The following is a 27921-nucleotide window of genomic DNA, read 5'->3' as shown; positions in this document are numbered from 1 at the left end:
TCATTTGATACAAAGTATATAAATGTGAGATAAAATATAACCAGAAACACTCATTCTAAGTGCAACCAAAGATTACATTGAATTACAGTACATTAGTTTCTCCACTGCACTGTCGGAGCTAGAAGCACAAGCATTTCGCTACACTCGCAATAACATCTGCAACGTGTATGTGAGCAATACAATTTGATTTAGTCTCTCTTGTGCAAGCCTCCCTTATCACCACCAGAGTGCAGCAACGAGCCATTCGGGTGAGTTCGCAAATTCATTCTGGAGTGCCAAAGTGCAGATTCAGTGCTTTTTTTTTTTTTAGGTTGTCCGTTCGTATATTCGGGGCGTTCAGAGCGCACACTGAACGCTCTGGCCGAGGAGTAAGGATGATCCAAGCGTCATGACCTCACGATGGCAGTCAAGCACCCAAGCTAACTGGCTAAAGTGGGCTAGTTTGCTATCTACTGCCAGAAACAAATGAAAGAACACCTAACTCTGGACATTTTACTCGGCCTAGCAGAGCTGGTTAGAGTGTTTTCTTGTTATCTAGAGGGTTAGTGACTGTAACTGTGTTATGGCAACTATTTAATTGCGTTTTTAGTCGGTTTACTTGCACCTGTCATCACCAATTTTAGGGCGTTCGTAAATTCCTCAATTACTATCGCTAGCAAACCAGAGTGCTCTGAAATTGGAGCCGATTACCAATGTGAATACGAACGCACCCCACATTTGGAGTTCACGAGAAAATTACATCAGATGTCTCGTTCTGCGCAAATTTCTGCCACGTTCAAAACAACTGGGAACTCGGAAATCTCTGACTTCCGAGCGTTCAAGACATCTGAGAACCCGGAAAAAGACGAGCCTCGACTGGGAAAAATCGTTTGAGCTGTCATCCAACTGGGAACTCCAAGTCTGGAAACTCGGACATTTTACTAGAGCTCCGACTTTCCGACCCGAAATGAAGATCACCGACGTCATGAGTTGAACTCGGTTATTTCTGAGTTCCCAGTTGTGTTGAAAGCACCATTCACACCGGGCAGAGGCCTCTTCGGGGATAGCGAATCGGAGTGAGGATAGCAAACATAATCGCTAAAGATGGCGGCGGAGAGAGACACCGAAAAGAATACTGCATGTATTATCATCGCTAAGCAATGTTTTTTTTAGGTAGGTGGACACGCAAACTACAGAGAGCTTTTAAGTTGAAGTCCCGTGTTGTGCACATGACTTGTTTTTTCTCCCACTGGAGAGCCCAAGTTCCATGTCAAGTTAGCAGTGTTGGCTAGCTAGCCTGATTGGATTGCACATAGATTTGATGAGCGATTAAATGTGCCACAAACTGTCCATGAAGCCATTGGACAACATCGTCTCTTACTGTGGAATACAGCTTGCCAGCCTTTCAACTGGACCCGCGACACGGCGAGTGTTGAGTCGAAGTGACTGACCGTCATGTATTTTCTAACTGGCTGGCCTCGGAGGCTACTTTGTCCACTGAAAAGTGAAGAAGAACCGTTTCATGTTCAACCCAGCTCCCAGAGGTTTTACTTCGCTGTATTGTCCGAGACTCAACTAAGCGTCTGGTTTAGTCGGGTAAGCACGGAGGGAATTACTGACGAGCTGGCTAGCCGCTAACGTTACTTAACGGTTAGCCGGTGATCAAGTTGGATAGTTCAGTTTTTGGTCTGTACACTTTGGTTGCCGCGTCACTTACTTGTTAGTTAATGGCACGGCATTTAACTAACGTTAGCTGTCATGCGTACATGAATTTGGAAAAATAACAAACAGGTGGTTGTTTTTTACTGTTTTGTATTTTAACAGCATAAGTGTTAGCTAGTTACACACCAATGTATTCTGTTCAGTATATGTTAAATGCATGTGCCAAACTACATTAGCTAGCCAGATAAAGACATGGCGAAAGCACAGCATTTGGGACTAACAATGTACTATAATGTAGCTAACATTAGCTATATGAGGAATATGTAAAAATGTAAGAATACTGTAATCTTCGATCATATACCGTCAAGTATTTAGGTAGGCTTGTAAGAGGTGCAAATCAGAGCCATAATGTAGAGCTTTGGCACAAATTCCTTCACTATCACTGGGTGGCACATGACGTTTTAAGTTGAAGGAGAGCGTTGTTATTTATTTTGACAACGTGTAAGTTACGCAAGTTGCGTTCCCATGGACTTCAACCTCCATGTTCGTCATTCTTCTGCACATATCCTCTCCCATATATTTCTAACAAAGAGAGCCTCTCACACGCGTGTTGAATCCTCTGCTTTGAGTGCTAGGAGTCACTTGGTGTTAGGGCAGTTCACACCGTACTGCCACTTCATAGGTCCATATTTTCCTTGCCCCAGGGCTTCTGTTGATATACGATCTCTGGGGCTTTGTGACCCCAGGGGCAGACTTTCATCAAGACAAAAGATAGCAAAGAAAATCTCCAAATATTCACTACATGGGTGAACTTTGATTTAAACTAGGCTATGTATTGTTTTTTTTCTTCTGTGATGGATTGGTTGTTTTCTCTGTTTAACATCAATGCAGCTTTAACTTTTAATATGGTGTCCACATAACATCTGCAATTACAGTTGTCAGCTGTGGAATTATCTCTGCATAGTAGTAGTCAATGACTGCATAAGAGTATAAACACGAGTGCTGCTGCAAATATAATCGCTGTATGTAGAGTAGAATTAGACAGTGTAAATCAAGGCCAGTATTTATTTCCCTGTCTCACAGGAGGTAAGTATCCTGTTGTGCTTCCAGGATTTAAAAATTGTTATTTAACTTGGCAAGTCCGTTAAGAACAAATTCTTATTTACAATGACGACCTAACCTGGACAATGCTGGACCAATTGTGCACCGCTCTGTGGGACTCCCAATCACCGGTTGTGATACCGCCTGGAATCGAACTAGGGTCTGTAGTGATGCCTCTAGCACTGAAATGCAATGCCTTAGACCGCTGCGTAGTACAACCTAGCTAGCTAGCTACTCCACTGACTCTCGACAGCTAACAGGCAGCTGCTTCGTTAAAAAATTAATACATTTTTGTGATTTAATTATGTTGCTAGTTACTCTTATCTAGTTTGGCCATCTGGTTAGTATCAACAAGGACTTACTACAAATTCTATCTAGTGAGCAACAACATTAAAGCAGCTTACCAGTTTGTTTACATTAGCTACAGTAGGCACAAGTCATGCTACTTCTGCCTTGTGGCCTTGAGTATTTATTTTATTTTATATGATCCCCTCCGCCCCTCTTTGGAGGACAGATATCATTTAGTTTTTTTTACAGCTTTTTTTGCTACATTTTACATATACATTTTTACATACATACTACTTTTAAATAAAGCAGTCACATAACAATAATACATGACCAAACATCAGCTCTTTATTCCCACCCCTCAGCCACTCCCAGCCCATCCCACCTATCACCATAGACCTCAGCTCTTTAATCCCACCCCTCAGCCACTCCCAGCCCATCCCACCTATCACCATAGACCTCAGCTCTATAATTCCACCCCTCAGCCACTCCCAGCCCATCCCACCTATCACCATAGACCAACCCTCAGCCACTCTCAGCCCATCCCACCTATCATTGTAGACCACGCTCGTTTGGTTTCCATTGTGCCATATATTTTTCAATTGTGCTGTGATGTTTTACAACATTTTAAAATCTTTCTAATTGTATGTTATTCACAGATTGTGAGCTAAAGATGAAAACCTTTCCTACGAGTATTATTATATTATTTATTGACTGGCTATGGCTTTCCAAATCGCCCAACATTGCTATTTGTAAGGTTCATTTTAAGTGCATGTTGCGATTTTTATTTTATTTTTACCATTCCTGTCACTGAGACGGGGGGCCAGTCAATACCGGACTGAGACGGGGGGCCAGTCAATACCGGACTGAGACGGGGGGCCAGTCAATACCGGACTGAGACGGGGGGCCAGTCAATACCGGACTGAGACGGGGGGCCAGTCAATACCGGACTGAGACGGGGGGGGCAGTCAATACCGGACTGAGACGGGGGGGGCAGTCAATACCGGACTGAGACGGGGGGGGCAGTCAATACCGGACTGAGACGGGGGGGGGCAGTCAATACCGGACTGAGACGGGGGGGGGGCAGTCAATACCGGACTGAGACGGGGGGGGCAGTCAATACCGGACTGAGACGGAGGGGGCAGTCAATACCGGACTGAGACGGGGAAGGAAAATGAAGCACCCCACCATCCCTGAGTTATTCTCACAACGTAGACTCCTTGGTTTCTGCCTGTACTGCTCTACTTCTCGCTGTAGCAGCGTCTCCTCCTGCTCCGACCTCCTATTACTAGTCTTTGGCCGTGTCTCCCAATAGCCTTTAGTGGACCCCCCTCCTCCACTACTCTCCTTCATCTGCAGTGACAAAGCAGTGCATGGTTCATACTAGTGCTTTCATGCCGAGGTGGTTAAATGAAACACCCCAGGAGTAACCAGTTTCCTTCCTTCCTTCCTCCATGGGAAGCTGCCGCATCTCGCCTGTTCCTTCCCTCTCCCATCTCCCTGTTTATCAGCTGTCTCCTACTCCTATCACCCCCCCAATCCAATATGCTCGTTAGTGACTAGATCATTCTAGACTGTGCAATTTGTGTCTATTTACCATATTCTAGTCGCACTCTCTTTGAAATAATCCTAGTATGGTGAGAAAATAAGGTTTAGGTAGTTCATTTAGACTTGATATTCAACATTTTGATACAACCTAACTGATAAAACTGCACAGTTCTCATTTGTAAAGTTCAAATAGAGTATAGTCTTGAACATCATGATGTGTGGTCAATGTCAAATATCACGATTTTCGATTGAATCATATTAAGTACAATTGTATTTGTGACATGCTTACTTACAAGCCCTTAACCAACAATGCAGTTAAGAAAATATTTACTAAATAAATGAAAGTAAAAAATAAAATAAGTAAAACAATAAAATTAATGAGGCTATATACAGGGGGTACCAGTACCGAGTCAATATACAGGTTAGTCGAGGTAATTTGTACATGTAGGTTGGGGTAAAGTGACTGCATAGACAAACAGCGAGTAGCAGCAGTGTAAAAACAAGGGTGGGGGTCAATGCATATTGCCCGTGGGGCCATTTGATTCATTGTTCAGTAGTCCTATGGCTTGGGGGTAGAAGCTGTTAAGGAGCCTTTTGGACCTAGACTCTGGTGCTGCTTGCTGTGTGGTAGCAGAGAGAACAGAGAGAGGGGTTGGAAGTGGGCGTGGCCTCATATTACAATAAGACACACCCACATCCATGAAGGCCTAGTTTCCACTGTCTCTGCTATTATATAATAGGCTTGGGAGATATACCGAGGGTATAAAAAAAGCATAATCTGAGAACGGCGCTCAGAACCCAAAACAGCCAGAGGAATATCCGCCATTTTGGAGTCAACAAAGTTAGAAACAACACCATAAATATTCACTTACCTTTGATCTTCATCAGAAGGCACTCCCAGGAATCCCAGTTTGACAATAAATGACTGATTTGTTCCATAAAGTCCATCATTTATGTCCAAATAGCCACTTGTTGTTAGCATGTTCAGCCCAGTAATCTATCTTCATGAGGCGCAGGCACTTCGTCCAGACAAAAACTCGAAAAGTTTCATTACAGACCTTTTTAGAAACATTTCAAAGGATGTATGGAATCATTCTTTAGCATGTTTTTAACATAAAACATCAATGTTCCAATCAGAGAATTCCTTTGTCTGAAGAAAAGTACTGGAATGAGAGGTAACTCTGTCAGGAGCGCGCGTCATGAGACCAAGGCTCTCTGCCAGACCACTGACTCAAAGGGGTTTCATGAGCCCCTCCCTTATATAGAAGAATCCTCATTCAAGTTTCTAAAGACGGTTCACATCTCGTGGAAGCCGTAGGAAGTGCAACTTTATCCATATCTCAATGTGTATTCGGTAGGCCAAGCTTTGAAAAACTACAAACCTCAGATGTCCCACTTCCTGGTTGGATTTTTCTCAGGTTTTCGCCTGCCATATGAGTTCTGTTATACTCACAGACATCATTCAAACAGTTTTAGAAACTTCAGTGTTTTCTATCCAATAGTAATAATAATATGCAAATATTAGCATCTGGGACAGAGTAGGAGGCAGTTCACTCTGGACACGCTATTCATCCAAAAGTGAAAATGCTGCCCCCTATCCCAAGAAGGTTAAGTGCATTTGAACGGGGTATGGTAGTAGGTGCCATGTGCACCGGTTTGTGTCAAGAAATGCAACGCTGCTGTTTTTTTTCACACAACAGTTTCCTGCGTGTATCAAGAATGGTCCACCAATCAAAGGACATCCAGCCATCTTATCTCAACTGTGGGAGGCATTGGAGTCAAGAGGGTCCAGCATCCCGGTGCAACGCTTTCGACACCTTGTAGAGTCCATTCCCCAATGAATTGAGGCTTTCCTGAGGGCAAGAGGGGGTTTAACTCAATATTAGGAAAGTGTTCCTAATGCTTTGTACACCCAGTGTATACATTAACCTCTATGGGATCGTTTGGGACGCTAGCGTTCCACCTCGCCAGTGAAATTGTAGGGCGCCAAATTCAAACAGAAATCTCATAATTAAAATTCCTCTTACATACAAGTATTATACACCATTTAAAGATAAACTTGTTGTAAATCCAGCCACAGTGTCCGATTTCAAAAAGGCTTTACGGCGAAAGCACACCATGTGACTATGTTAGGTCAGCACCTAGTCACAGAAAACCATACAGCCATTTTCCAACCAAGGAGAGGTGTCACAAAAGTCAGAAATGGTGTTAAAATGAATCACTTACCTTTGATGATCTTCATCTGATGTCACTCCCAGGTCTCCATGTTAGACAACAAATGTTTGTTTTGTTCGATAAAGTTCCTCTTTATGTCCAAATACCTCCTTTTTGTTCACGCGTTTAGTCCAGTGATCCAAATGCACAAAGCTCGAGCACAAAGTCCAGACGAAAAGTCCAAAAAAGTAACATTTAACGTTCGGAGAAACATGTCAAACGATGTTTCTAATCAATAATTAGGGTGTTTTTATCATAAATATTCAATAATGTTTCAACCGGACAATAGTGCTGTTTTCTTTAGAAAGGGAACGGAGCTCACGCGATCAACAACTAAAGGCTTTCAGCTGAGCCATCTGCTTAGAGTGGTCTTATTCTCTCCCCTTCCACAATAGAAGCCTGAAACAACTTTCTAAAGACTGTTGACATCTAGTGGAAGCCTTAGGAAGTGCAATCTGACCCCGTTTACACTGGATATTGGATAGGCAATCCCTTAAAAAAAAAAAAAAACTACAAGCCTCAGATTTCCCACTTCCTGGTTGGATTTTTCTCAGGTTTTTGCCTGCCATATGAGTTCTGTTATACTCTCATACATTATTTTAACAGTTTTGGAAACTTTTGAGATTTCTATCCAAATCTAACAAATTATATGCATATCATAGCTTCTGGGCCTGAGTAACAGGCAATTTACTATGGGCACGCTTTTCATCCAAACTTCCCAATGCTGCCCTCTATCCCAATGAAGTTAAGTATAACTTCAACACATATATTGTTTATTGTTTACATATATAGCTCCCCTTGTGCGTAATTATAGTAATACCTTATACCACGGTATGGTACAGAAACGGTATGAAAATCTGCCTACTGCCCAACCGTATTAAATAATTCACTGTCTAGTCTTTTATAAGTGTATTCTGTGCTTGGCATTGCACGGTCTCATTAGAAAATAAAAAGTGTATATTTCCTGCTGAAAGAAAGAGCCCAGGCCTGGGTCTGGCAGCATAACAATAGATTGTTGTGTACTGCCTGTGTCTTTTCCAGGTTCCCCTTTTTGTATATGTGGAAGAAAATCCTCTGAATCGATCCTGAAGGTCACCAGAGAATCATCATTAATACAAACCATTGACCAAGTCATAGAGGTTTACAATATACACTGTGAAACAGTTTTTTTTTAATTTTTATGTCATTTTGCTGCATAGCCAATCTCAGTTCAGTGGAAAGTCATTTTTCTGTTTGTGTGAAAGCTCTGTGGATGCAGACAGGTATTTAAAAAATGGATTTAGGCTAAATGTCATGTAGAGAATTGAATGGAAATTATAATTACTTAAGTTATACGTGTGTGTGTGTGTGTGTGGGGCTCTGTCTGAGATGAAAAGGAAAGCTGATCTAGTCCCCCTTCTATATTAGAGTTAATGGCTGGTAAGCCCTGTGCTTTGCTCATATCGTATTTTATGATTATGGTGTCATTGCAGGATCTGTGTGTGTAACTGTGCTATGATTTATGTATACGGTGGCATTGCTCTGCTGTTTAGCAGGATCAGTGTGTCTGTGATGTTGGCTACTGCAGGACCTCGGACGTCTACAAAACACAACAAATGAATATGGCTTTTTGCTCAGCGAAAAGCAGATAGGAGCAATAATCTGAGGCTATTTCTTAGTAGAAACACATTTCCTGAAGGCCTGTGATGTGACTCTGAGGGATGTCACATCTTATGTAATGTTTTCTTCTTTGTGGATTCAATTGGGATTGATTATGTGGCTTCGCAGGAACTGGCAGGCACTGCTCTGTCCAAGGTGTGTGTGTGTGTGTGTGGGGGGGGGGGGGGGGGGTTTCTGCATAGCCTCTTTTCTTCTTAGTGACTGGCTGTCTCTTAGCGAACTCCCCTGATTGCCTCCGGTGAAGATTTCACCATGTGGCAGCTGCTCACAGGCCTCTAGTTCAGACATGACAAGGTAAAAATCTGTTGTTCTGCCCCTGATCAAGACAGTTAACCCACTGTTCCCCGTGCACCGATGATGTTGATGCAGCCCCCTGCACCTCTCTGATTCAGAGGGGTTGGGTTAAATGCGGAGACAATGTTTACGGTCAAATGTCCAGAGATACATTTTCCTAATGGAGACCCTGACACGCACACACAAAGACTCTCTGACAAAGAGTTCTGAAATAAGTATACCTTTTCCGTGAGGGGTCATTGTCCTCTTCCCAGTTACCTTCCCTGCTTTTCTTATATTGTAATGTGAGGATACTCCCTCTTGCTCTCTCTTTCTCTCTCTTTGTCTCTCTCTGGCTCTGTGTCTCTCTCTCTCTCTCTCTCTCTGGCTCTGTGTCTCTCTCTCTCTCTCTCTCTCTGGCTCTGTGTCTCTCTCTCTCTCTCTCTCTGGCTCTGTGTCTCTCTCTCTCTCTCTCTGGCTCTGTGTCTCTCTCTCTCTCTCTCTGGCTCTGTGTCTCTCTCTCTCTCTCTGGCTCTGTGTCTGTCTCTCTCTCTCTCTGGCTCTGTGTCTGTCTCTCTCTCTCTCTGGCTCTGTGTCTGTCTCTCTCAATTCAATTCAAGGGCTTTATTGGCATGGGAAACGTGTTAACATTGCCAAAGCAAGTGAGGTAGACAACATACAAAGTGAAAATATAAAGTGAAAAACAACAAAAATTAACAGTAAACATTACACATACAGAGGTTTCAAAACAGTAAAGACATTACAAATGTCATATTATATATATATATATATATATATATATATATATACAGTGTTTTAACAATGTACAAATGGTTAAAGGACACAAGATAAAATAAATAAGCATAAATATGGGTTGTATTTACAATGGTGTGTGTTCTTCACTGGTTGCCCTTTTCTCGTGGCAACAGGTCACAAATCTTGCTGCTGTGATGGCACACTGTGGAATTTCACCCAGTAGATATGGGAGTTTTTCAAATTTGGATTTGTTTTCGAATTCTTTGTGGATCTGTGTAATCTGAGGGAAATATGTCTCTCTAATATGGTCATACATTGGGCAGGAGGTTAGGAAGTGCAGCTCAGTTTCCACCTCATTTTGTGGGCAGTGAGCACATAGCCTGTCTTCTCTTGAGAGCCATGTCTGCCTACGGCGGCCTTTCTCAATAGCAAGGCTATGCTCACTGAGTCTGTACATAGTCAAAGCTTTCCTTAATTTTGGGTCAGTCACAGTGGTCAGGTATTCTGCCGCTGTGTACTCTCTGTTTAGGGCCAAATAGCATTCTAGTTTGCTCTGTTTTTTTGTTAATTCTTTCCAATGTGTCAAGTAATTATCTTTTTGTTTTCTCATGATTTGGTTGGGTCTAATTGTGCTGTTGTCCTGGGGCTCTGTAGGGTGTGTTTGTGTTTGTGAACAGAGCCCCAGGACCAGCTTGCTTAGGGGACTCTTCTCCAGGTTCATCTCTCTGTAGGTGATGGCTTTGTTATGGAAGGTTTGTGAATCACTTCCTTTTAGGTGGTTGTAGAATTTAACGGCTCTTTTCTGGATTTTGATAATTAGTAGGTATCGGCCTAATTCTGCTCTGCATGCATTATTTGGTGTTCTACGTTGTACACGGAGGATATTTTTGCAGAATTCTGCGTGCAGAGTCTCAATTTGGTGTTTGTCCCATTTTGTGAAGTCTTGGTTGGTGAGCGGACCCCAGACCTCACAACCATAAAGGGCAATGGGCTCTATGACTGATTCAAGTATTTTTAGCCAAATCCTAATTGGTATGTTGAAATGTATGTTTCTTTTGATGGCATAGAATGCCCTTCTTGCCTTGTCTCTCAGATCGTTCACAGCTTTGTGGAAGTTACCTGTGGCGCTGATGTTTAGGCCAAGGTATGTATAGTGTTTTGTGTGCTCTAGGGCAACAGTGTCTAGATTGAATTTGTATTTGTGGTCCTGGTGACTGGACCTTTTTTGGAACACCATTATTTTGGTCTTACTGAGATTTACTGTCAGGGCCCAGGTCTGACAGAATCTGTGCATAAGATCTAGGTGCTGCTGTAGGCCCTCCTTGGTTGGTGACAGAAGCACCAGATCATCGGCAAACAGCAGACATTTGACTTCGGATTCTAGCAGGGGGAGGCCGGGTGCTGCAGACTTTTCTAGTGCCCGCGCCAATTCGTTGATATATATGTTGAAGAGGGTGGGGCTTAAGCTGCATCCCTGTCTAACCCCACGACCCTGTGTGAAGAAATGTGTGTTTTTTGCCAATTTTAACCGCACACTTGTTGTTTGTGTACATGGATTTTATAATGTCGTATGTTTTACCCCCAACACCACATTCCATCAGTTTGTATAGCAGACCCTCATGCCAGATTGAGTCGAAGGCTTTTTTGAAATCAACAAAGCATGAGAAGACTTTGCCTTTGTTTTGGTTTGTTTGGTTGTCAATTAGGGTGTGCAGGGTGAATACATGGTCTGTTGTACGGTAATTTGGTAAAAAGCCAATTTGACATTTGCTCAGTACATTGTTTTCATTGAGAAAATGTACGAGTCTGCTGTTAATAATAATGCAGAGGATTTTCCCAAGGTTACTGTTGACACATATTCCACAGTAGTTATTGGGGTCAAATTTGTCTCCACTTTTGTGGATTGGGGTGATCAGTCCTTGGTTCCAAATATTGGGGAAGATGCCAGAGCTAAGTATGATGTTAAAGAGTTTTAGTATAGCCAATTGGAATTTGTTGTCTGTATATTTGATCATTTCATTGAGGATACCATCAACACCACAGGCCTTTTTGGGTTGGAGGGTTTTTATTTTGTCCTGTAACTCATTCAATGTAATTGGATAATCCAGTGGGTTCTGGTAGTCTTTAATAGATGATTCTAAGATCTGTATTTGATCATGTATATGTTTTTGCTCTTTATTCTTTGTTATAGAGCCAAAAAGATTGGAGAAGTGGTTTACCCATACATCTCCATTTTGGATAGATAATTCTTCTTGTTGTTGTTTGTTTAGTGTTTTCCAATTTTCCCAGAAGTGGTTAGAGTCTATGGATTCTTCAATTGCATTGAGCTGATTTCTGACATGCTGTTCCTTCTTTTTCCGTAGTGTATTTCTGTATTGTTTTAGTGATTCACCATAGTGAAGGCGTAGACTCAGGTTTTCCGGGTCTCTATGTTTTTGGTTGGACAGGTTTCTCAATTTCTTTCTTAGATTTTTGCATTCTTCATCAAACCATTTGTCATTATTGTTAATTTTCTTCGGTTTTCTATTTGAGATTTTTAGATTTGATAGGGAAGCTGAGAGGTCAAATATACTGTTAAGATTTTCTACTGCCAAGTTTACACCTTCACTATTACAGCGGAACGTTTTACCCAGGAAATTGTCTAAAAGGGATTGAATTTGTTGTTGCCTAATTGTTTTTTGGTAGGTTTCCAAACTGCATTCCTTCCATCTATAGCATTTCTTAATGTTACTCAGTTCCTTTGGCTTTGATGCCTCATGATTGATTATTGCTCTGTTTAAGTAGACTGTGATTTTGCTGTGGTCTGATAGGGGTGTCAGTGGGCTGACTGTGAACGCTCTGAGAGACTCTGGGTTGAGGTCGGTGATAAAGTAGTCTACAGTACTACTGCCAAGAGATGAGCTATAGGTGTACCTACCATAGGAGTCCCCTCGAAGCCTACCGTTGACTATGTACATACCCAGCGTGCGACAGAGCTGCAGGAGTTGTGACCCGTTTTTGTTGGTTATGTTGTCATAGTTGTGCCTAGGGGGGCATATGTGGGAGGGAATGCTGTCACCTCCAGGCAGGTGTTTGTCCCCCTGTGTGCTTAGGGTGTCAGGTTCTTGTCCGGTTCTGGCATTTAGGTCGCCACAGACTAGTACATGTCCCTGGGCCTGGAAATGATTGATTTCCCCCTCCAGGATGGAGAAGCTGTCTTCATTAAAATATGGGGATTCTAGTGGGGGGATATAGGTAGCACACAGGAGGACATTTTTCTCTGTTAGGATAATTTCCTTTTGAATTTCTAGCCAAATGTAAAATGTTCCTGTTTTGATTAATTTAATGGAGTGAGTTAGGTCTGCTCTATACCAAATTAGCATACCCCCTGAGTCCCTTCCCTGTTTCACACCTGGTAGTTTGGTGGATGGGACTACCAGCTCTCTGTAACCTAGAGGGCAACCAGTGGGTCCGTCTCCTCTATACCAGGTTTCTTGCAGGATGACAATGTCTGTATTACCGATTTCTTTGGTGAAGTCCGGGTTTCTGCTCTTTAGGCCAAAGGCAGATGACCTCAGGCCTTGGATATTCCAGGATAATATAGTGAAGGCTTTTTGTTCCATAGAGTGTCCAATGTTGTTGGTCGTGGTTTGGCCTCAGGCCAGTAAGTGTGAGCAGAGCCTGCTGAGCATCTGGTACATGCCATTGGCTTGGGCGAGTGTGAGAGTGGGGGTTGGGACTGTTTGCCCGCTCACTACCTGGGCGTATGTGTGGCTTCCATGTTGAGGCCCTCTTTGCGGGGGTGGGGTGCATGGGGTGGGCAGGAGTGGCATAGGTCTGATCTGAGGGGGCCTAAATGGGGTGTGGGCATGGTTGACGTGGGGGGGTGTTGATTGGTTGGGGTGGGGGTGTGGATGTGTCTGGGTGTACTGTGGTCTGGATGTAATTCCTCTTGGCGTGGGTCCTCTATGTGTAGGTCCAGGGGGGGGTCCTGCAGATCTGGGAGGGTGTCTCGCTGGTCTGGATGGGGTGTCTATTGATCTGTTGCTCCTGTGTGAAGTGTTGGGGATACGTTTGAGAGCGATGTCCTTTAGAGTTCGGGCAAAGGTGGGCACTGCTGCCTTGTAGAGGTGGACCTGGTCATAGAGGCTGTTCAAGTCCAGGGTGGAGTGGTGGGCCAGGAAAACGTTTGGTTTTGAGGCACAGTCACGGGAAATACTTGCATTTACCCGCTGTATTGTGGCAGGGTGGAAGTCTTTTCGTGGTAGCAGGGTGGAGATAACCACTTGTGCGTTGGGGAAAGTAGAAGAAGCCTTTTCAATCACTCCCTTCAGTGCTGTGGCCACTCTTTCCTGCTGTGCTCTCAGGTCGTTTGTGCCTGTGTGTATTATTATGTGGCTGGGTGAGCCTAGTTTGGCCTCAGACAGAAGGTCTAGGGCGCGCTAGGTGTTTGGACACCAGAGTTTAGACACACTGTGTTTGGGAAAAAGTTTTTTTTCTTCTATATATTTCCCATTTGAGTCCATAAGTAGTACAATCTGTGTCTTGTGTTTGTCCTCAGTGGGTGTGGGGGGGTTGTCAAAAGGGCTATCAGGGTGGCTGACAGGGGGGGTGCTCAGAGGGGGTGAGAGCCTCTGGGCTTGGGGTTCTTCATTTGTCTGTTCTGCTGTGATGTCGACTCTATGGTCAGGGTCTGGTGTGGACTGTTCTGCTGTGGTGTCGACTCTATGGTCAGGGTCTGGTGTGGACTGTTCTGCTGTGGTGTCGAGACTTTTGTTGGGTGCTGAGGTGGGCTGTTCTGCTGGCTTCTCTGTGGGGGTGGCCACCTCTCTAGTGGGTTGTTCTCTGTCACACGCCGTCCCCCTCAACTTCTCCTCCATCCCCCTCAACCTCTCCTCCACCAGCAGTCTGATACTCTCCTCTAGTGCTCTGTTCTGCTCCTCTTTCTCCTGTTGTATTTGTCTCACCACTGTCCAAAGTGCAGATATGTCTCTGTCCACCTCCAGCTCTCCGGGTCTGGTTAAGGGGCTGTTGTTGTGCTGGACTGTTGTCTGGGTCTGTGCTGACTGAAGTGTAATCACCTGCTGTTCCAGCTCCACCTGCCTTACCTCCAGCTGGGTGAATTTGTCCTTCATTTCAATGAGGGAGTGGTAATCTGTGCTGGGAGGTTGACTCTCCACTGGGGGTTGCTCATCTGTGGGGTTACATAATGAAGAGGTCTGGTCTGACCCGCTCGGTGTGGGGGTATCATTATCAAGGCAGAGCTTCTCCTGCTGGGCTAATTCTTTGATTAGGTGAAAGTCCAGCTGAAACTGTTTGTGGTTATTCTGTACCATTACTGTTCCGGATTTATAGATATTTATATTACTTAACTCAGAGTCCTCGTTATCAAGTATTCTGAGTTTCCACCCCTCGTTAATCCCCCCTCTCGTAACAAAGGGGTAGTGTGCTAATATAGCACTGTGCCATGCCAGAGGATGGTTTGTGTGGAAGATAAGGTTGCTGATGTTCCCATTTTTGTAATAGTCAGCAAAAAGTGTTTCTTGATTTTCCATAAGGAGCTTCTTCTTGTGGTCTTTTCTTGCCTTATCATTCTTTACATGCAAAGGGTACTGTATTTTAATTACCTCTGAACAGCGGGAGGGAGCTTCTAAGGCCTCTCCATTTGGTTGGGGTAGACTGTGTGACTCTCCTGCCATTGTTGGGCTAATGGGCTTTGACACCTCTCACTTGACACGTCAGTGCTAGTTGAAGCTGTATCAAGCTTGGCAGAATTATGTTAGAATTCAGTCCTTATAAAGTAATGTTGTGTATTTTTCTTCTTGGCTTTTGGAAATAAAATATTGTTTCAGACTAAACATTACTCACTCAGTTCCAGGTTGGATGGTGTTTTCAGGTTTCTGTTGTTTTCCAGAGAATTTGCTGTATAGGGTAATAAATCCTTGGTTGTTGTGAACTTTCCAGGTGATTCCGTAATTCCGTCCAAAATCAGGTTGTAGGTTTTAAGTTTTGATTTGAAGTAGGGGTTATGTTGAAGAGGGTAGAATCCAGTATGTGTTCCTGACAAAAAATCCAAGTTTATCTAACTCCTAATCTATCTTTTTTAAAGAAAATGCTGAAAAATGCAGGAGCTCTGATCCTGACCTCTCCTCTGCTCTCTCTCTCTTTCTCTCTCTCTCTCTCTGGCTCTGTGTCTGTCTCTCTCTCTCTCTCTCTGGCTCTGTGTCTGTCTCTCTCTCTCTCTCTCTCTGGCTCTGTGTCTGTTTCTCTCTCTGGCTCTGTGTCTGTCTCTCTCTCTCTCTGGCTCTGTGTCTGTCTGTCTCTCTCTCTCTCTCTGGCTCTGTGTCTGTCTCTCTCTCTCTCTCTGGCTCTGTGTCTGTCTCTCTCTCTCTCTCTCTCTCTCTGGCTCTGTGTCTGTCTCTCTCTCTCTCTCTCTGGCTCTGTGTCTGTCTCTCTCTCTCTCTCTCTCTCTCTCTCTGGCTCTGTGTCTGTCTCTCTCTCGCTCTGTGTCTGTCTCTCTCTCTCTCTCTCTCTGGCTCTATCTGTCTCTCTCTCTCTCTCTCTCTCTCTGGCTCTGTGTCTGTCTCTCTCGCTCTCTCTGGCTCTGTGTCTGTCTCTCTCTCTCTTTGGCTCTGTGTCTGTCTCTCTCTCTCTCTGGCTCTGTCTCTCTCTCTCTCTCTGGCTCTGTGTCTGTCTCTCTCTGGCTCTGTGTCTGTCTCTCTCTCTCTCTCTGGCTCTGTGTCTGTCTCTCTCTCTCTTTGGCTCTGTGTCTGTCTCTCTCTCTCTCTGGCTCTGTGTCTGTCTCTCTCTGGCTCTGTGTCTGTCTCTCTCTCTCTCTGGCTCTGTGTCTCTCTCTCTCTCTCTCTCTGGCTCTGTGTCTGTCTCTCTCTCTGTCTCTCTGGCTCTGTGTCTCTCTCTCTGTCTCTGTGTCTGGCTCTGTGTCTGTCTCTCTCTCTCTGGCTCTGTGTCTCTCTCTCTCTCTCTCTCTCCGGCTCTGTGTCTGTCTCTCTCTCTGGCTCTGTGTCTCTCTCTCTCTCTCTCTCTGGCTCTGTGTCTGTCTCTCTCTCTGTCTCTCTGGCTCTGTGTCTCTCTCTCTGTCTCTGTGTCTGGCTCTGTGTCTGTCTCTCTCTCTCTGGCTCTGTGTCTGTCTCTCTCTCTCTCTCTCTCTGGCTCTGTGTCTGTTTCTCTCTCTGGCTCTGTGTCTGTCTCTCTCTCTCTCTGGCTCTGTGTCTGTCTGTCTCTCTCTCTCTCTCTGGCTCTGTGTCTGTCTCTCTCTCTCTCTCTCTGGCTCTGTGTCTGTCTCTCTCTCTCTCTCTCTCTGGCTCTGTGTCTGTCTCTCTCTCTCTCTCTCTCTCTCTGGCTCTGTGTCTGTCTCTCTCTCTCTCTCTCTCTCTCTGGCTCTGTGTCTGTCTCTCTCTCGCTCTGTGTCTGTCTCTCTCTCTCTCTCTCTCTGGCTCTATCTGTCTCTCTCTCTCTCTCTCTCTCTCTGGCTCTGTGTCTGTCTCTCTCTCTCTCTCTGGCTCTGTGTCTGTCTCTCTCTCTCTTTGGCTCTGTGTCTGTCTCTCTCTCTCTCTAGCTCTGTGTCTGTCTCTCTCTGGCTCTGTGTCTGTCTCTCTCTCTCTCTGGCTCTGTGTCTCTCTCTCTCTCTCTCTCTGGCTCTGTGTCTGTCTCTCTCTCTGTCTCTCTGGCTCTGTGTCTCTGTCTCTGTGTCTGGCTCTGTGTCTGTCTCTCTCTCTCTGGCTCTGTGTCTCTCTCTCTCTCTGGCTCTGTGTCTGTCTCTCTCTGGCTCTGTGTCTGTCTCTCTCTCTCTCTGGCTCTGTGTCTCTCTCTCTCTCTCTCTCTGGCTCTGTGTCTGTCTCTCTCTCTGTCTCTCTGGCTCTGTGTCTCTCTCTCTGTCTCTGTGTCTGGCTCTGTGTCTGTCTCTCTCTCTCTGGCTCTGTGTCTCTCTCTCTCTCTCTCTCTCTGGCTCTGTCTCTCTCTCTCTCTCTCTCTCTGGCTCTGTCTCTCTCTCTCTCTCTCTCTCTCTGTCTGTGTCTGTGTCTCTCTCTCTCTCTCTGGCTCTGTGTCTGGCTCTGTGTCTGGCTCTGTGTCTGGCTCTGTGTCTGGCTCTGTGTCTGGCTCTGTGTCTGGCTCTGTGTCTGTCTCTGTGTGTCTTGCTCTCGCTCTGTGTCTTGCTCTCGCTCTGTGTCTCTGTCTCTGTGTCTGGCTCTGTGTCTGTCTCTCTCTCTCTGGCTCTGTGTCTCTCTCTCTCTCTCTCTCTCTGGCTCTGTGTCTGTCTCTCTCTCTGTCTCTCTGGCTCTGTGTCTCTCTCTCTGTCTCTGTGTCTGGCTCTGTGTCTGTCTCTCTCTCTCTGGCTCTGTGTCTGGCTCTGTGTCTGGCTCTGTGTCTGGCTCTGTGTCTGGCTCTGTGTCTGGCTCTGTGTCTGGCTCTGTGTCTGGCTCTGTGTCTGTCTCTGTGTGTCTTGCTCTCGCTCTGTGTCTTGCTCTCGCTCTGTGTCTTGCTCTCGCTCTGTGTCTCTCGATCTCTTGCTCTCGCTCTGTGTCTCTCGATCTCTTGCTCTCGCTCTGTCTGTCTCTCTCTCTCTCTCTCTGGCTCTGTGTCTGTCTCTCTCTCTCTCTCTCTGGCTCTGTGTCTGTCTCTCTCTCTCTCTCTCTGGCTCTGTGTCTGTCTCTCTCTCTCTCTCTGGCTCTGTGTCTGTCTCTCTCTCTGGCTCTGTGTCTCTCTCTCTCTCTCTCTCTGGCTCTGTGTCTCTCTCTCTCTCTCTCTCTGGCTCTGTGTCTCTCTCTCTCTCTCTCTCTCTCTCTGGCTCTGTGTCTGTCTCTGTGTCTCTGTGTCTGGCTCTCTGTCTGTCTCTGTCTGGCTCTGTGTCTGTGTCTGTCTCTGTGTGTCGCTCTGTGTGTCGCTCTGTGTGTCGCTCTGTGTGTCGCTCTGTGTGTCGCTCTGTGTGTCTTGCTCTCGCTCTGTGTCTTGCTCTCGCTCTGTGTCTTGCTCTCGCTCTGTGTCTTGCTCTCGCTCTGTGTCTTGCTCTCGCTCTGTGTCTTGCTCTCGCTCTGTGTCTCTCGGTCTCTTGCTCTCGCTCTGTGTCTCTCGGTCTCTTGCTCTCGCTCTGTCTGTCTCTCGGTCTCTTGCTCTCGCTCTGTCTGTCTCTCGGTCTCTTGCTCTCGCTCTGTCTGTCTCTCGGTCTCTTGCTCTCGCTCTGTCTGTCTCTCGGTCTCTTGCTCTCGCTCTGTCTGTCTCTCGGTCTCTTGCTCTCGCTCTGTCTGTCTCTCGGTCTCTTGCTCTCGCTCTGTCTGTCTCTCGGTCTCTTGCTCTCGCTCTGTCTGTCTCTCGGGCTCTCGCTCTGTCTGTCTCTCGGGCTCTCGCTCTGTCTGTCTCTCGGGCTCTCGCTCTGTCTGTCTCTCGGTCTCTTGCTCTCGCTCTGTCTGTCTCTCGGTCTCTTGCTCTCGCTCTGTCTGTCTCTCGGTCTCTTGCTCTCGCTCTGTCTGTCTCTCGGTCTCTTGCTCTCGCTCTGTCTGTCTCTCTCTTTCTCTCTGTCTGTCTCTCTCTCTGTCTGTCTCTCTCATGCTCACGTGCTGTCTTGATGGAGTCGCTGGTGTGTGTTGGCTGATGGTCTGAGAATGGGATTACATGGTGTAGTGTGGTGCTGATGAATAGTCTCCTGTTGGACCATGGAATACTGGCGACATTGTGTTTGTGTGTGTGAAATGAGAGTAATCCACCACGCTTCCTTTGGTCTCTTCTCAAAGAGAAACACTGCATCCAGAGCTAGTGTCATATCTGATTCAAGATCTGCCTTGAGAAACAGTGTGTGTCCTAATTGGCAACCTGTTCCTTATAGAGTGAGCTATCTGGAACCCAATGCTCCCTGGTGAAATCTAGTGCACTATAAAGGATGTAATGATTCACTGATACGCATTGGTCCCCGGTTCAAATGTTTGAGTGCTTTGGTCCGCGGGACCCCGAACTTATTAAAATGTAGCATGCCATGGTCAGAAAGTAGATTCAAATGTTACGTTCACACATTTGTTGTTGTTCAAATGACTTTTTTTTTACATTTTTGAAAATACCTCCTCTTTTGTGACAGCTATGTCCTCTTCTTAGTGTCAAAGTAAGCATGTAATTATGTTGACAGTCATTGATCTACAAGTCATTTTGAATAACTAACAACCCCAGGCAATATCAGTAGTCTAGTCTAACGGTGTTCTGTCGAGACGGCCTGTTTCTGATCTGGCACATTGGTTCGCCACCTTCAGCATTCATATGTTTGTAACATGGCCTATAAAAGGCTTTATTAGTTGAGTGACAACCAGTGCAATTTGCTAGGTTATTTTTTTAATCAAATGGCTATAGAAAATGGTGTTTACCGAATTACAAGCAGCCGACCGTTATGCTACTACTGGAGACGCAACTCTTATCTGGCTGTATACAGTGGGGCAAAAAAGTATTTAGTCAGCCACCAATTGTGCAAGTTCTCCCACTTAAAAAGATGAGAGGCCTTTAATTTTCATCATAGGTACACTTCAACTATGACAGACAAAATTATATTGTTTTTTCTCCAGAAAATCACATTGTAGGATTTTTAATGAATTTATTTGCAAATTATGGTGGAAAATAAGTATTTGGTCACCTACAAACAACAAGATTTCTGGCTCTCACAGACCTGTAACTTCTTCTTTAAGAGGCTCCTCTGTCCTCCTCTGTCCTCTGTTACCTGTATTAATGGCACCTGTTTGAACTTGTTATCAGTATAAAAGACACCTGTCCACAACCTCATACAGTCACACTCCAAACTCCACTATGGCCAAGACCAAAGAGCTGTCAAAGGACACCAGAAACAAAATTGTAGACCTGCACCAGGCTGGGAAGACTGAATCTGCAATAGGTAAGCAGCTTGGTTTGAAGAAATCAACTGTGGGAGCAATTATTAGGAAATGGAAGACGTACAAGACCACTGATAATCTCCCTCGAATCTGGGGCTCCACGCAAGATCTCACCCTGTGGGGTCAAAAGGATCACAAGAACGGTGAGCAAAAATCCCAGAACCACACGGGGGGACCTAGTGAATGACCTGCAGAGAGCTGGGACCAAAGTAACAAAGCCTACCATCAGTAACACACTACGCCGCCAGGGACTCAAATCCTGCAGTGCCAGATGTGTCCCCCTTCTTAAGCCAGTACATGTTCAGGCCCGTCTGAAGTTTGCTAGAGAGCATTTGGATGATCCAGAAGAAGATTGGGGGAATGTCATATGGTCAGATGAAACCAAAATATAACTTTTTGGTAAAAACTCAACTTGTCGTGTTTGGAGGACAAAGAATGCTGAGTTGCATCCAAAGAACACCATACCTACTGTGAAGCATGGGGGTGGAAACATAATGCTTTGGGGCTGTTTTTCTGCAAAGGGACCAGGACGACTGATCCGTGTAAAGGAAAGAATGGATGGGGCCATGTATCGTGAGATTTTGAGTGAAAACCTATCAGCAAGGGCATTGAAGATGAAACGTGGCTGGGTCTTTCAGCATGACAATGATCCCAAACACACCGCCCGGGCAATGAAGGAGTGGCTTCGTAAGAAGCATTTATTTCAAGGTCCTGGAGTGGCCTAGCCAATCTCCAGATCTCAACCCCATAGAAAATCTTTTGAGGGAGTTGAAAGTCCGTGTTGCCCAGCAACAGCCCCAAAACATCACTGCTCAAGAGGAAATCTGCATGGAGGAATGGGCCAAAATACCAGCAACAGTGTGTGAAAACCTTGTGAAGACTTACAGAAAACTTTGACCTCTGTCATTGCCAACAAAGGGTATATAACAAAGTATTGAGAAACTTTTGTTATTGACCAAATACTTAGTTTCCACCATAATTTGCAAATAAATTCATTAAAAATCCTACAATGTGATTTTCTGGATTTCTTTTCTCATTTTGTCTGTCATAGTTGAAGTGTACCTATAATGAAAATTACAGGCCTCATCTTTTTAAGTGGGAGAACTTGCACAATTGGTGACTGACTAAATACTTTTTTTGCCCCACTGTATGTAGGCTATATGCCAATTGATGCTTACTAGTGATTCACCGATATTACATTTTTTGTCCGATTCAAATATTTTCCTTGCCAAGAAATACGATACCGATAACTGATCTTAAAAATTTGAGTGGCCTTTTAACCTTTCTAGGGCAGGCGGAACCCCTCGACAACATTCTGCTGAAAAGGCAGCGAGCGAAATTCAAAAATATGTAACTTTCACACATTAACAAGTCCAACACTGCAAATGAAAGATTAACACAATGGTTATCTACCCATCGCGTCCGATTTAAAAAATGCTCTACGGCGAAAGCACCACATATATGATTGTTAGGTCATAGCCATGTCGAAAAAACACAGCCATTTTTTCAGCCAAAGATAGGATTCACAAAAAGCAGAAATATAGATAAAATGAATCACTAACCTTTGATGATCTTAATCAGATGACACTCATAGGACATCATGTTACACAATACATGTTTGTTTTGTTCGATAATGTGCATATTTATATCCAAAAATCTCAGTTTACATTGGTTCCTTACGTGCAGTAATGTTTTGATTGCAAAACATCCGGTTATTTTACAGAATTACTCATAATAAACATTGATAAAAGATACCAGTGTTATTCACAGAATTAAAGATACATTTCTCCTTAATGCAACCGCTGTGTCAGATAAATAAAAAAAAAGCAGAATCTGAGAACGGCGCTCAGAACCCAAAACAGCCAGAGGAATATCCGCCATTTCGGAGTCAACAAAGTTAGAAACAACACCATAAATATTCACTTACCTTTGATGATCTGTATCAGAAGGCACTCCCAGGAATCCCAATTCGACAATAAATGACTGATTTGTTCCATAAAGTCCATTTATGTCCAAATAGCCACTTGTTGTTAGCGTGTTCAGCCCAGTAATCCATCTTCATGAGGCGCAGGCACTTCGTCCAGACAAAAACTCGAAAAGTTCCATTACAGACCTTTTTAGAAACATTTCAAAGGATGTATGGAATCATTCTTTAGCATGTTTTTAACATAAAACATCAATGTTCCAACCGGAGAATTCCTTTGTCTGAAGAAAAGCATGAGAGGTAACTCTGTCAGGAGCGCGCGTCATGAGACCAAGGCACTCTGCCAGACCACTGACTCAAAGGGGTCTCATGAGCCCCTCCTTTATAGAAGAATCCTCATTGAAGTTTCTAAGGACGGTTGACGTCTAGTGGAAGCCGTAGGAAGTGCAACTTTATTCATATCTCAATGTGTATTCGGTAGGCCAAGCTTTTGAAAAACTACAAACCTCAGATGTCCCACTTCCAGGTTGGATTTTTCTCAGGTTTTCGCCTGCCATATGAGTTCTGTTATACTCACAGACATCATTCAAACAGTTTTAGAAACTTCAGTGTTTTCTATCCAATACTACTAATAATATGCATATATTAGCATCTTGGACAGAGTAGGAGGCAGTTCACTCTGGGCACGCTATTCATCCAAAAGTGAAAATGCTGCCCCCTATCCCAAAAAGGTTAAACATTCTAGTATAGTTAAATGGTTAACACACACACACATGGACACAGCGGTCTAAGGCATCGCATCTCCGTGCAAGAGGCGTCGCTAAAGTCCCTGGTTCGAATCCAGGCTGTTTCACATCCGGCCGTGATTGGAGTCCCATAGGGCGGCGCACAATTCGCCCAGCGTCGTCCGGGTTTGGCCGGGGTAGGCCGTCATTGTAAATAAGAATTTACTCTTAACTGACTTGCCTAGTTAAATAAAGGTTACACACACACACTACACTGACCAAAAAGTTATTTTGTTGGCGTTCATTGTTCATTTGTTCAGTCGTTTCATTCTCAACCAGGATTTCATCATACATGTCAAGCAGTGAAGTTTCAGCTCTGTCTGTCCGTGGCCCCTCTTCCTCGTTGCGCACTGTCACTCTGTCCGTTTCCATCTTGTCCGGCTGTGTATGTAACATTTCATGTAAACCCTGTTTCTTGTCTGCATCGACGTAGCGGTCCTTGTACATATCATTGTGCATGATGGCGACACCGTAAAGAGAGAATGCCACCGCATCGCTTGTTCACAGCCTGTGTCTGCAGTTTTGTTGAGCAAGCGTTTCAATGCCATGAGAGGGCATCACGTCTGCTGTAGACGAAGTTGATGAGCTTATTTCTCCAGTCAGTTGTTTTGAATGGCGCTAGCGTGTGTGTGTTCATGTTTCAAACATGTTCTCAAATGCCATTGAAATGGCAGCAGCGGTATGACAACCAGCATGTTCATGAGGATTTTTTATTTATTTTACCTTTATTTTACTAGGCAAGTCAGTTAAGAACAAATTCTTATTTTCAATGACGGCCTAGGAACAGCGGGTTAACTGCCTGTTCAGGGGCAGAACGCAATACAACTTTCCTCGGTACGAAATCCTCAATGACCCACTGGGCTGTCGGACTCAGCATGTTCATGGAGCTGATATCGCTGGTCCAAATGTCAGTTGTGAAGCTAACAGCAGTGACGCTGTCACTGTAACTCCGGTAGGTTAACTGCTCGAACAACACAGCAGGCATTGTGGGCTAGGTTAGGAATGCTTTGTTGCACGTGTAGCGTAACATTTTACGTGTCGTCATTACGTTATATAGGTATGCACAGCAGCTTTGACATCTGTTTTGCACATCGGCGGTAAATATACACGGGGAGCTAACATTAATGACATGCATGTCAATCTCTCATGGCTCAAAGTGGAGAGGAGATTGACATCACTACTTGTTTTTGTAAGAAGTGTTGACAAGCTGAATTGTCGAGCTGTCTGTTTAAACTACTAGCACACATCTCAGGCGCCCATGCATACCTTATAAAGCTTGGATACAAATGCAGTGTCTTTACCCAGCTATCACAACAGATAGCTAGCCAGCGAATCATGCTAAACATTTAGCTAACGTTAGCCAGCTAATCATGCTAAACATTTAGCTAACGTTATTCAGCGAAATCATGCTAAACATTTAGCTAACGTTAGCCAGCTAGCTAAAAACGGTCTATGGGCTGTCTACGATTTATGGAGATTTAATTAAATTGTTTCTTTGTTGTCTTGCAAGCTGTATAGCTGTGGCCATCTGGCTGGTATAAACAAGGGCTTCCAACAACAATAGCAACATTAGAGCAGCAAGCTATGTAGCGAACATTAACCAGACTCATCAAACACAACTTTTGGCCTCACAGCCAGTTCCACTGCATTTTTCCATTGTTCCCCTTTTAATGATTTAGACCTGGGACACTTACTTGGTGTGTGCAATTAGTTATCATGTAGAACAGAACCAGCAGGCTCCGGACCTCGTAGGGTTAGAGTTGAATACCACTTGACTAGACCATAAAGAAACGCACACAGACATGCATTGCCAAACAACGCTACTGCCACCTTATGGTTTGGAGTATATTAACAAGGCTGAGTGGCTGATGAGATTGACTGCTGACACTGTTCTGACACTCTCTCACTCGTTCTCTTTCTGTCTGTCTTCCAGCCCAGTGTTCTGATAGTGAGCTACATAGAGTCGGCGAAAGCATCATCGCAGTTTGGCTTCTATCAGCAGGCCGAATGGAAGCAGGACGATTCCATGATAGCAGTAGCGGTGAGTAATGCGGTGCAGTCACTTCGCGCGCGAGCTCTCTCGCTCTCTTTTGCTCTCGCTCTCTTTTGCTCTCTCTCTCTTTTGCTCTCGCTCTCTTTTGCTCTCTTTTGCTCTCTCTCATCGTAGTTGTCTCTCTCTCATCGTAGTTGTCTCTCTCTCTCTCTCTCATCGTAGTTGTTGTCTGTCTCCTTTACTTTTTCGTATTTACTTAGTTTTTTCCTACATTAATTTTCCATGGTGGAGGGTTAACGCATCGTTTGTTTTATTCATTTCCACTGTTCTTCATTTTGAGTTGAGGGAGGGTGGCCGGGGAGTTTGTTTGCGGTTTGGTTGTGGCCGCGATGGTTTGGTGGTGGTCGCAAAATGCTGTTGCTTTTGAATGGCTTCAAGTTCGATCCGGAGAATGGTGTCAGAAGTTTTGCTCACGGTCGGCTAACAGGTGGGAGCGGAATATATACATTCTGCAGCCAGAATGAATAAGGTAGTGGTTGTTGGTGATTCTTGTTGCCTGGCTAGTTGCTAATGGGGTTTTTGTGAGGGGTGTGTTGGTGCTGATTTTTTACATTTTATTAATTTTTTTCTTTTTAGTGAGTTTTTTTCGTGTGGTCTCGACTGGGTGCCAAGCGCAATCCGTTAAACATGTTTCCTTTCGTAGGCCAGTGTGTGTTTCTTAACAAGGCAGAACAGCAGGTAAATGTCCACTTCAAGGTTAATCATGGGAGGGGTGGTACGTACGGTTTGCTAGCATAGATAGTTTGCAGTGTTTTGAGTGTGGGGACTTAGGGCACATTAAGTTTGCATGCCCAGAGACCGGGAGCTATTGCAGACAAGCACGACCAGCCTGCAGCGGGGGCTGGGACAGGTACATTTTATCTAAGCCAAACTTGGTGCAAAACCATGCCCACGTGAAACCTAGCAACATTCAAAGTTGCACTGAGACGGAAGAACGCCTTCAATACCTTGCATTTTCCTGATTTTGCATGTGAAGTTACGTTAAACTATTTAGCTTTCTAGTGAGTGATTGCAGCCAGCCTGGCTGACAAGTTGGATAGCATTGACATCATGGATAGTTGCATTGTTTTTGGAGGTAGGTAAGCTGTGCAATCGCTAGCTTACAACTCCAATTGGCCTGAATCTGTCTAGTAGTGTTTGTCGTCTCGCATTTTAGTGTGGTTGTCTAAGTGTTTACGAAAGGACTATTGATATACTTAGCTACATGACATTTGTGCTAGTTGGCAACTAAAAGATGCTTCATAGCTATCTCTAGCTGACTGGCTCCGTTGATTCACTGTTACTGACAGTCATGTTGCGTCAGCTATCTACAGTCACTTGTTTCTTGTTTTTTCGTTTAGCTCATTTCAAATGAGGCCTGCGAAACTGCACATCTCTCGCGGTTGGGGAGGTGGGCTACTGGGCTTGTAGAGGTGAGTGGGGTTACAGCAGAGGCAGGTTGCTGTAGTAACGGATACTCCTCTGTCGGTGGAAGAGGAGAGCGCCTCTGGAGAACGCTAAAAGGGCTGAGGAGGCCCGAGAAGGGTGCCACAGAAAAAGGAGAAGAAAAGTGTGAAATAAGAGTGTGGCTGGGAAAAGGCATGGTGGGCTCATCCCAGGAAATAATGCCTTGCATTGGGGAGGAGGCCCTGATCGATGTGCAGACCGGGGAGGAGGACGTTACTGTGCCAGTGGAGTAGGAGGAAGAGGGGGGTGGAGGGGATGAGGAGGCCCTGATCGATGTGCATACCGGGGAGGAGGACGTTACTGTGCCAGTGGAGTAGGAGGAAGAGTGGGGTGGAGGGGATGAGGAGGCCCTGATCGATGTGCAGACCGGGGAGGAGGACGTTACTGTGCCAGTGGAGTAGGAGGAAGAGGGGGGTGGGGGGGATGAGGAGGACCTGATCGATGTGCAGACCGGGGAGGAGGACGTTACTGTGCCAGTGGAGTAGGAGGAAGAGTGGGGTGGGGGGGATGAGGAGGACCTGATCGATGTGCAGACCGGGGAGGAGGACGTTACTGTGCCAGTGGAGTAGGAGGAAGAGTGGGGTGGGGGGGATGAGGAGGCCCGGATCCAAGGCTGTCAGGCGGAGGCCCCAGTATATACGATGAGAGAACTTTCTAGGTTCCTGAGGGAGACTTAACGGGAGACTTTACGCTGGAGTCTTACAAACCTTCCAGAATCAGGAAAGTAAGGGAGGAAGAATGAGGGGTAGGGTGCCGTCTCGCCCAGGAACCTGTATAGGCTTGGCTTCAGACTGCTTAAATTGATAGGCCTTTTCTTTTCACGGTGGCTTTGTGTTTCTCTTTTCCCTTCCACATCTTATGGAGATTTTATTTTATTTTTTTTGTGAATTTTACCCCTTTTTCTCCCCAATTTCGTGGTATCCAATTATTGTAGTAGCTACTATCTTGTCTCATCGCTACAACTCCCGTACGGGCTCGGGAGAGACGAAGGTTGAAAGTCATGCATCCTCCGATACACAACCCAACCAAGCCGCACTGCTTCTTAATACAGCGCACATCCAACCTGGAAGCCAGCCGCACCAATGCGCCGGAGGAAACACCGTGCACCTGGCCACCTTGGTTAGCGTACACTGCGCCCAGCCCGCCACAGGAGTCGCTGGTGCGCGATGAGACAAGGACACCCCTACCGACCAAGCCCTCCCTAACCCGGGCGACGCTAGGCCAATTGTGCTTCGCCCCACGGACCTCCCGGTCGCGGCCGGTTACGACAGAGCCTGGGCGCGAACCCAGGGACTCTGATGGCACAGCTGGCGCTGCAGTACAGCGCCCTTAACCACTGCGCCACCCGGGAGGCCCCTCTTATGGAGATCTTAACAT

The 27921-nt window shown here is 45.2% G+C and overlaps 1 protein-coding gene across 1 annotated transcript in view; it reads left to right on the top strand.

The window, feature by feature from the left end:
• The first annotated feature begins 365 nt into the window (after nt 1-365).
• Nucleotides 366-27921, top strand: part of LOC139422725 (guanine nucleotide exchange factor subunit RIC1-like) — a 94826-nt gene continuing 67270 nt past the window's right edge. The window contains exons 1-2 of the mRNA XM_071174032.1: nt 366-1575; nt 24979-25086. Of these exons, the coding sequence (XP_071030133.1) occupies nt 1435-1575; nt 24979-25086 (249 nt within the window). The 5' untranslated portion in view covers nt 366-1434. The remainder of the gene's footprint in view (nt 1576-24978; nt 25087-27921) is intronic.

The sequence above is a fragment of the Oncorhynchus clarkii genome, chromosome 12, assembly GCF_045791955.1.
Source record: "Oncorhynchus clarkii lewisi isolate Uvic-CL-2024 chromosome 12, UVic_Ocla_1.0, whole genome shotgun sequence".
NCBI lineage: Eukaryota > Metazoa > Chordata > Actinopteri > Salmoniformes > Salmonidae > Oncorhynchus > Oncorhynchus clarkii.
This window is presented reverse-complemented; position numbering and strand designations above follow the sequence as displayed.